Below are 10,058 nucleotides of genomic sequence, written 5' to 3'. Positions count from 1 at the left end.
TTACTGCAATGTTTGAAAAAATTTAAAATTTAAAAAAGAAAGGATAAAGTAAATAAAAAAAGTGTTTCACAAAATAACTCGAGAATCACTATAAAAATATTTAAGGTTACGTTATACAAAATTAGATTTAATAGGTTTTGTAAACTCATATCGTGGTTTGAGTTAAATGGGTACGAACATGTTTTGAGAAATTTGGTATTTTAAAGTGAAGGTGTATGTTATGAAACTTGTTTGATGTGAAAACTAAAAACCTACTAAAAAATTTGAATTTTTTTCTCACGATGTAAGAGTACGTAACAGAAAAGAAAAAGGTTCCGATTCAAACTATGTTTTGTTGTATTCAGACTTTTAAAACTAGCTCGGATGGTGTAAAAACGAAACAGTTTGAGCTTCTTCGTAGGTGTAAAGCGGAAGTCGTATAGTAGTTTTAAATGATTAAAGAATTTTTTTCAAATACATAGAGCCCAAGTTTATACCATGTACAAACACACACCAAATGAGCAATTTATACCATTTAGGCAATTTATTACGCAATTTATCATATGTGACCCGGTCTATGAAAAGGTGGCTACGAGAAACAGCTGTTAACAGCTGTTTTTTTTGAGTCATAAGCCACCTTTTCATAGACCGGGTCATATATAATAAATTGTAATAAAAAACTGCAAATTCAAAGAAATTGTGTTATAAATTGTTTCAAACTGCAAATGCAACCTTGTAAAGTATGTTTATTGAGTAGATTTAAACATCAGTTACGCATGGCTCAACTCCTTCATTGGCTCATCTCATCAACTGATATTATTTTTTTATTTCACTGGAGTATGGATTGTCAAAAGAGGATGGCAAACTCAAAATGAAACCAAAACACTGAACATATTTTCTTACAACACACAAACATTTGAAAGTGTTATGTTTTCATTCCATTCCATTCGCCTAATACCAACAAGCACTTTTGACAGTCTGAACAAAGGTATGTTGTTTCTGTAGAGATGAGCCAACCAGCTATCAAATTACTGTTGTGTAAGCTAAATTGAGTTGTATGAACACCACTGAAATTGACTCAATTTATTTTTCAGTTTGAACATAGTATTAGAATTAGAAATTTTTTTACTTTGGAAAATCAAGTTTTCTTTAAAATATTTCGAAACCAAAACCACGTGAAAAAGAAAAAAAAAAATTAAAAACCCGAAAACGTAAATATTTTTTTCTCCTTGAACATTTAGAAACATTTTGTGTACGCAGTCACAAAGCCCAACTGTTTTAATAAAATAAGGAGAAACTTAAAATATCTGGGAGTTCTGGCTGATTTTAATATTTGTTAAAATATCTCTGCAAGCTCCGGCTAGTTTTTTGGTTTGTTTCTCGATACTTTTTTGTTTTTGAATTTCTAATTTATTTAGCCATATTTTAGTTTCGGCATATTCCCAAAATTATTTTGACGATACTTACTTAATTTTCGCTTAGCCGTTCAAACGGTTATGGCTGTCCATCAAGGCGCTCCAGTCGCTGCTTCGCCTTGCTAACTGGCACTAATTGGTAATACCAAGGGAGTTTAAAATGTGTGAGTGTAAAATGTTTCATTAATTTGAGAAAAAATTAAAAAAAAGTTTTTCTATTAGAAAAAAGTCTTTTTAAGCTGGGATTCCCCCGGTAATGGTTTGGAAAACACAGCGAGTGTATTTCTGCCATGAAAAGCTTCTCAGTGAAAGAGAATCTGACGTTCGGAGCCTGCATAAAACCTATTGGTCGCGTCCCAACAACTTGTAGGAAAAGTTAAAAAGGAGCACGACGCCAATTGGAAGAGAAGCTCGGCATAAATTTTCTCTGCGAAAAATTGCATCAAGTATTTTTTTTAAACTTTGCGGATTCTCACCTATTTTTGTGATCTCATTTAAGCAAGCACCAAATTTTAATTGCAATCTTCTTAGGAATTAGCAAAATGTCAAACCATTTTGCAAACTTTATGCTAATTTAAATTTCGCTCTCAAATCTAATGTTGACTTTTGTCTCTTCCACTCTATCATCCGCCACTGTCACAAAACCTTATTGGAGTTGAATATTTCTCGCCCTAACCCCCATTCCATTTAACTTAGCTACACTTTATTATAAATAAAAGTTTTTGGCATATTTTTCCAGCTCTGTAACTCACAAAAATAAAAATCGTGACATGCAATTTAAATTCTTCTTCAATGCGTTCAACAAATCCATCCATGATGATGATGATGATGACGAATTGTTGTAAAAAGCAGTATTTATACACGCTCTTGACACTCAGAATATTATTATTTTGCTAAATTACCACTACAAAAATAACAGAGAGGTGTATTATAGATGGAATATCGTAATTAAATTTTTGGTAGACCTTTGCTTGAATAAGTTGACTTTTACTTTTGGTTGTCTGGTATAAGTAGAAAATACGCCATATGTGCGTTACTGAAAGGCGCTTATTGATAAGCATTTGACATCAAAAGGCGGCGCCCTGCAGGTACGCTGTTGTGCATGTTTTGTAGAGATATTGACGCCCATGTTTGGTGCTCTGTTTTACTGCTTAATTGATGCAACTATGTATGTTTTTTTAATATGCTTACTGCATAAGAAAATCAAATACTACGTAAGCGCATTGATGTATATGCTTGTGTGTAAATGGTTGGTTCTTAATAAAAAGAGCGCTTATTAATACAAAGCTTCCTGCCTATCCCCATAGTTATCATATCCCCATGCAACAACAAATACTGAGCAGCTAATTTTTGCTAAGAAATAACTGTAAGCCATTTGTTGACTGATGTTGTAGTTGATGTTGCTTAAAATTAAACTATTTTAATTAATTTTTCATTCAAACGCTGAATGTTTTTGATCAGGAATTTTAATTAAACTTGTGCCACTTCAATAACACTTACTATATATCCACAAATGCAAACAGCAACAAACATCTGTGTGAGTGAGCACGAAATTAGTAAAATCAGTGGCAGCAGCAATAGTTGGAATAAAAACAGAAAAAAAAAAAACAAAAAGGAATGTTTCACAGCAGCTACCAAACGACAACAAAAATATTAGCAGAAGATATTTACATTAAACTCTTCAGCAATGACATCAAACTTTTGCGAGAGGAAGAACCAAGTACTCGAAACCATTCTGAGTGACATAGAACAGATTGGGTGCATCTAGCGCATTATTGGGCAGATGTTACAATTTATGGTATAAATTTAAACTTTTAAGATATCCTCTTTAAAAAAGATAGCAATCTTTGAATTCAGTTGGATAAAGCTCACCTTAATAGTTCTTAACGTCTTCAAACGTGACTTAGACAGATCAAGACATTAACGCTTTCTCTTCTCCTAATTCCCACACGGAAGAGTCCTTGGTCGAGATGCGCCCAACATTGGGCACCTATCGATTTTTAGCCCAAGGGTTGGATCTGGAACAAAACGATTAAGAATAGTTAAAAACTTATTTGGCATAAATTCATGTAGTGTCAACTCTATTTGGACAGCACACATGTGAGGCCAGTCTTATGACAATACTTGCTTGTAGCCCCAGGAGACACAATGTTTCTGAACTATGCAGTGAGATTTCTCGCCGGACCGTAGCAGCTTTGACATAGATATGTCAATATGTTACCATTGCAAGTTATTGAAAGAATAAATTACCTGAATAGTTATTAGGCATCGGTCTAAATATCGAAGGAATTCATCTTAAGCGGATGACCTTGCAATAAACAGCCAACAGATTCATGCGCTTCCGTCTACCAGGCAAATAAGGGAATATCTTTGTAAGCTTCATGCAGGATTCAGAGCTTAAGATCTCAGCCGATCAACCAGGGCATGAGGAAGCCTCCATCCACACACGGTGCAAAGAATAGTCCCGAAATGATCGCGAAATAATTACGAAGTTACACCGAATCAGTCCGAAAAGCTTTCGCGCAAAACCCCTCAAAACTGCCCCACACTAATCCCGAAAACAGTACAAGTAATCTAAATATAGTTGGGGAAATAGTCCTTAGAAAAAATATGCTGCATTTTTTTTTGCCCTGCAATAACCCCGAACTACTATACACATATGTAAACATACTTTTCGAAATGTGGTCCAAATTCAAATAGATGCTCAATAAAGACTTTTAAGTTTAATTCTAATTTTATATATTGGCATACACACATGCGACCCCTGCAGAAAATCGCACTTGTTCAGAACTGACCACATAGCTTTCGCAATAAGAGACGGTACTACTTTTAATTACGTTGGGTAAGATAACCACCTACGACAAAATGTAGTGTAACGTATACTAGTTTTTTATTAAACAAAATTGAATTTAGAAGCCCCACAATAGTACTTTAAGGAACGTAATATCGTCAACTACCTTTGAGTTAAATAAAAATTGTTTTTAAAATATGTTGTGTATTTGTACAATGCAAAGAAGATCAAACGAAAGACAAAATGAGTGTGTGAAAACAAGATTAGCATAAAGATCGATTAAAATGTAACGATGTGGATTTCAACTAGCACTTTTGGTGAAAATTATATGAAAATAGCAACGATTTTGGCTAGAGTGGTCTTCCCCTACAAAAAAAAAAAAAAAAAAATAAATAAATAAAATAAAAGAGGAAAGTAGTTATGTGACCAATTTGAATTACGTATTATACGGAAAAGTTTAATTTTCGTAAATTTTTGTATTTATGTGGATATTTGATCTGAGACTTTTTTTAGTTTTTGATTTGTTTTAAGTATGTACATTTATCCAATAACCCCCAAATAATATGGAGAATTTCAAAAATGTTAATTTCTTGCTTTGTATTTTGTAATCTTGCTAATGAATTACTGTTGAGTGTTTCAATTCGTTTTTCCTTTTTTTTTCAATTATCTAAATTAATTTCAGAATTTACGCTTTCAACTTTGTTGCCTTTAGACAACAAATAACTTTTGTATATTACTCTCGTTACATACAATTCAAATGATTTATTATATTAATAAAAAAAGTTGAAATAAATTTTTTTTAGTGTTATTATTTGTGTTTATGTTTGCTATACACATATGTATATATTTAAATATGTACTTATAATTTATTTCAGTGAAAATTTTTATGCATTTATTATAAAAGAAAAAAATATCAAATTCAATATATTAATTTACATATTTTATTGGCATTTCACTTAATATTAATATACCTAAGTGAACGGTATTACCATATTAGTGTATATCATATATATACATATATGTATATATAGTAGGGTGCATCTTTAAGTTTCGATTAAATTTTAAAGCGTGAACGAAGGTGTACAAGGATTCTCCATATAAATCACACGTAAGCTTAGAGTTGCTTCTAGAAAACGTGGGTCGGTCATCCCTACCAACCCGCTTGCTCAACTTACACCAACGAAATTTGTGCAAAACCATTGGTCTTTCCCTCCCCCTCCCCGCAGTATTTTAAACTAAACTGTTTCGAAGTGGAAGTGAACAAAAAAAAGAAAGTCGCACAATAAGCACCCTGACATATATATACGAATGTATATATGTACACATACATAGTATATACATATGTATTTCTATAGAAATAAGCACATTCAGTCGTTGAATTAAAATTTTTTGCACTTACCTCAATTATTGCTATATTTTATTTTAACATTTTTGTTTCTATTAAATCTCATTCTTTGATGTTATTTTGTATGTGGAATGAAACAAAGGCTATTCAATTTATAAAAAAAAAAATTTTATATTTTTTATTACTTAGATTGATTTAATGTATTTTTGTTCGAATTAGCTAAACTTAAAAATAAGCGTAACGGGATCTTCATATGTGCTAGATTACTGCTGAGCCCAAATTGTAGTGTTAAGCGTTTCGTCAAACGAGCGGCCTCTTTCTTACACATGCTATCCAAATGGATAAGAAGAAGACGCATTACCTAAATCGTTCAGCGCTACAATCAACAATATTTTACATACATACACACATACGTGGGTTCAGTAGTATGTAAGAAGAGCGCAAGAGCAAAATTATAAAATATCGTTTAACTTTTTCAGTGCTATACGCCCACATTCTCCTTTCACCAGCTTTGTTTTATGCTATTATGTAAGTTGCATAACTTTATGTTTAAATTTTAATAATATTTTCTTAATTAGTACTTAATGCGTAGTCAATTCGTTAAATTTTTCGTCGGTAGAAAAAAATATGGCATTTTGTTGATGATTGTTCAACTACAACAATTTAAATATATTTCCTATTCCTAGTCTCATATACACATATACACACATATAAACTCATTACCTGTCTGTTGTAGTCTCATTTAAGCTGATTAGTAAACAATTGTCATCAGTTAAATTAGTCCATCGTAGCTCTCTTATTAAATAATAAATTTTTATAATGATTTTTCTTTTTTTTTTTTAATAATTTATAAGTCGCACCTGGATGGCTAAGTGAGTATTCTCTTCATATGTAGGTACTCTTTCAATAGCTTTCACACGCCATATACTCACACCGTACTACGTACATATTCACATCCACAACTTAGAAAACGTATGCTCAAAATTCTGTCACAAAGTTTCTTACTAGTGAGCGCTTAGTCGCTACAATAGTCGTTTAGCAACTATTTTTCTTGCTCGCTTTGCTATTTGGTCTCTCACTCATTTTTGATACATACATACATATATGTACCTATAAAGGTAAACACAACAAGGTGCATATGCATGTATGCATGTGTGCTATGTTTATTTTGAGCAATATTTATTTACCTAAATTTTTGTGATTTCTTAATTCTCAACTACTTTATGGCAACAATTTTATTTTGATCAATTGCTCTTCAACAACACGTGTCCTGTTTGGCACAATTATTTCGTCGCGCACAACGACGTTGAACCTTACATCATCCGTCACACACTTGCTTGAAATATTTCTTTCTTCACTCCCTTTTTCACTTACAATGCGTTCTCTCGTTTTAACTACTTTCAATACAATTGTTTCATTATTCGTATTATTACTTTGTATTAGGACGTTATATTCGTCTTGATTACTTTCTACATACTGATTTTCTGCTACTTCTTTAATGCTTGCATTTTTATTTTGTTTATCTTCTTCGCCGGCAGTAGCGTTAAAATTTTGTGAAATACGTGTAACCATTGCAATGGCATCGTTGTATTATCCGCGATCATCATCGCGCGCGGCGAAGAGGGTTCGCATCGAGCTGACGACTAAATTCCACCAGCCCGCTGCGAACCCAAGCGGTCGCTATAAGCTATTCTCGCTGCCCATTTTGAGCAGTTCAAACTTCTTCTTAGCGATTTTTGAATATAAAATATCGATCGGTTGTGATTGATCGTACAAACTAGGTGCTTGCAGGATAATCAGCGCCGTGCCGACCACGCATGCAATCGCGAAAATCCAAAGGAATAGACGATCCAGTACCATGGCAACATATTTCCAATCTTCTTCGACCTGAAAAGTAGAAAAATTATAAATGTTTTTTGTTTGTTTTGTTTTTTGATTGTAGTAAATAAAGAAATCAAACGTTTTACTTTAAACAGATGATCAAAATTTGAATTTTCCGAAATATTTTAGTATTCAGGGCTGTCATGGAATCCAAGTCGGTTTTGCGTTTTGTTGGAATTACAAACCAATATTGATTTAAATTGGTGTCATAAAATCGTATTGGTTTTGCTCTTTTCGAATGTAAATAAAAGCGATGTTCGAATCAGCTGTTTTGCAGTGTTATCGCTGCACCGGTAATTTTGATGTTAATTTTTTTGGCAAAATTTTATAAAATAATTGTTTTGTGCATCTAAACAGAAATAAGCAAATTTATTGAGATCAAAATGGCATCAGCATTTGTGGCATTTATGTTATTGGAAGAAGAAAGTTGCGAGAAGGTCAAAAGGAAAATTTTGAGAGATCGCAGCAATCCATTTGTGTTGCCAGAGACAGCGTAATTAAAAATATATCTTAATGTGGGTTTCTAAATATTTATAGTGTACTTGCAGTTTCATTGCATACTATCGCATAAACAAAGAAGCTTTCCGAATGGTATTGGACACCATAGAAGGACGCTTAACTCGCTCGAAAGTTCTGCCAGTGCTGCAACTAGTAGCTACGAAGGATCCTATCAAAGATCAGTTGGCAAGGATTCTAGCATAAGTGTAGGTAGAAGCACGGTGTCAAAGATTTTAGATGATGGGCTTCGTTAACCCCTTCGAAATATCTGGATGTTTCTCCATAAATTCAATAAAACCACTCTTTTGCATTCGATTTTTATGCTTTCCCCTATTAAGAATGAAAAAATATGTTAATTTACATTTATTTTTATAAAATAAACCTTCATTTACTTACATTTCTAGAAAATATTCAACTGCAAGAGAAAAACAGCTATGAACAAATGAAATTCAACGGCATATAACTGATTGGTTTTTTTCCGATAGCAAAATCGATTCTATCGGATTCTGTGATACCTAAAACCGACACTAACTTCAATTCGAACATTAAACCGATAACATTGGATTCCATGACAGCCCTAATTATTTTAGTAGATAGCTGGTGATGTTATGCTCACGTTTATTGAACACTTGAACCTGTCTATGAACTTAATTTAAATTATGAAGCTGTATGAAATAATAAACCTTTGTTTGTACCCTGCAAAAATCGTTGGATCATGTGGTCCACTTGTGCCATTCTGGAGTACTCCATGGATTACTCTGATGCAATACTGATCTGGAGTATATGGTCCAGTCCTAGGGCATCGCAATATTAATTGTGTCATAGTGGATACTCCATGGATTACTCCGATGTAATGCTGAGCTGGAGTCCTAGGACATCGCAATGTTAATTGGAACATATTTTTTGTATGAATTGTGGTTAATTTTGGAGCACTCGCTTGGTCCATAGCGAGTACTCCATATACGGATGCATGAAGTACTCGCGATTTTTGCAGGGTAGTTTGCCAAAAAAATTTAAATTTGAACTCTGTAATCTGTTTACATTAGCACGTGCCAAAAGTTGTTGTCGAAGTTATAATAAAAACTGCTTCTTATATAGGTAAGAAATATATTGTGATGGCACAGGGAATTCAGACTTAATGCGTGCTACAACAGAATTGCATGCTATAAATTTGCACTGAATTAGCTATGGACTCTTCAAAAAACCACCACGTTATTAGGTGGTGGTGGGAAAGAGATTTCGCCGCCAAATACAGTCCTATTCACGAGTCAGCCTACGTACCAACCGGTGAGGCAACCAATATGGATAACGTCATATTTTATAATAAATTCATATTTTATAATGTAATAACGTCGCATTTTATAATAAAAGATAAAATACATAAGATTGCTTCGCTTGCCATCTCACAAAGGGAAATTTGGTGATTCTACAGTCGGAAAATGCCGCCTCGACAATGTAACATCTCTTAAGCTATTGAAGTTGCCCACTTTAAAATATATTAGTATCTAGCACCTGGTCCCCTCTTTAAAAAATACGTCGATGAAAACTATAGCTAGAATGATGACCTGGTAACTTCTGCCATTTGGTAGATAGCAAGAGAGAAGAGGAACCCGATACTCCTGTAGCTAAGGACGGTATGTCTCCGTGGACATCGACCTTAATATACCATTTAATTTTCATAAAAGGTACAAAAAGGAAAAAAAATATCTGCATAGATTTTGCATTATTTCAAAAGGTTTGCTGCTAGAAACTCTCGGCACTGCAACCGGTACGAGTAGGAAGAAGAGTCGAAAGGCAGAATGAAGAGGCAACTTTCGGCGGAAGGTGAAAAGTCAGCTTTCAAGAGTCTGAAATGGACCCAGTCCCAGTGCCGCGAGGCAGGGCAGCCGCATAGACAAGTTAAGTATACCTAAAGCTGTAGGACAGGTGGAACCAATAGCGAGAGCCTTATCAGTAAGGCTTAAAACCTGTTATATCTCTTATTGACCAGATCTTCATCACACGCACTATTCTGGAGAAATTTCACGACAAAAAAGTCGACATTTTCCGACATTTCACATTGCGAAAAAAAGTGCTTGTCCGCTGCTATGTCCATATATATTAAAGGGGAAAGTATGTATACCGCATCAAATAATTTTTTCTCGTGTTA

At 33.7% G+C, this 10,058-nt stretch overlaps 1 protein-coding gene across 1 annotated transcript in view; it reads right to left on the bottom strand.

Moving 5' to 3' along the window:
• Positions 1-639: 639 nt before the first annotated feature.
• The window catches only part of nAChRalpha1 (nicotinic acetylcholine receptor alpha1), a 248,187-nt gene continuing 238,768 nt past the window's right edge, over positions 640-10,058 (bottom strand). The window contains exon 9 of the mRNA XM_067777803.1: positions 640-7,417. Within this exon, the coding sequence (XP_067633904.1) occupies positions 7,211-7,417 (207 nt within the window). The 3' untranslated portion in view covers positions 640-7,210. The remainder of the gene's footprint in view (positions 7,418-10,058) is intronic.

Source organism: Eurosta solidaginis, chromosome 1 (genome assembly GCF_040869045.1).
Source record: "Eurosta solidaginis isolate ZX-2024a chromosome 1, ASM4086904v1, whole genome shotgun sequence".
NCBI classification, from domain to species: Eukaryota; Metazoa; Arthropoda; class Insecta; order Diptera; family Tephritidae; genus Eurosta; species Eurosta solidaginis.
The sequence above is the reverse complement of the archived record's forward strand: the minus strand, read 5'-3'. Positions and strand labels throughout refer to the sequence as shown.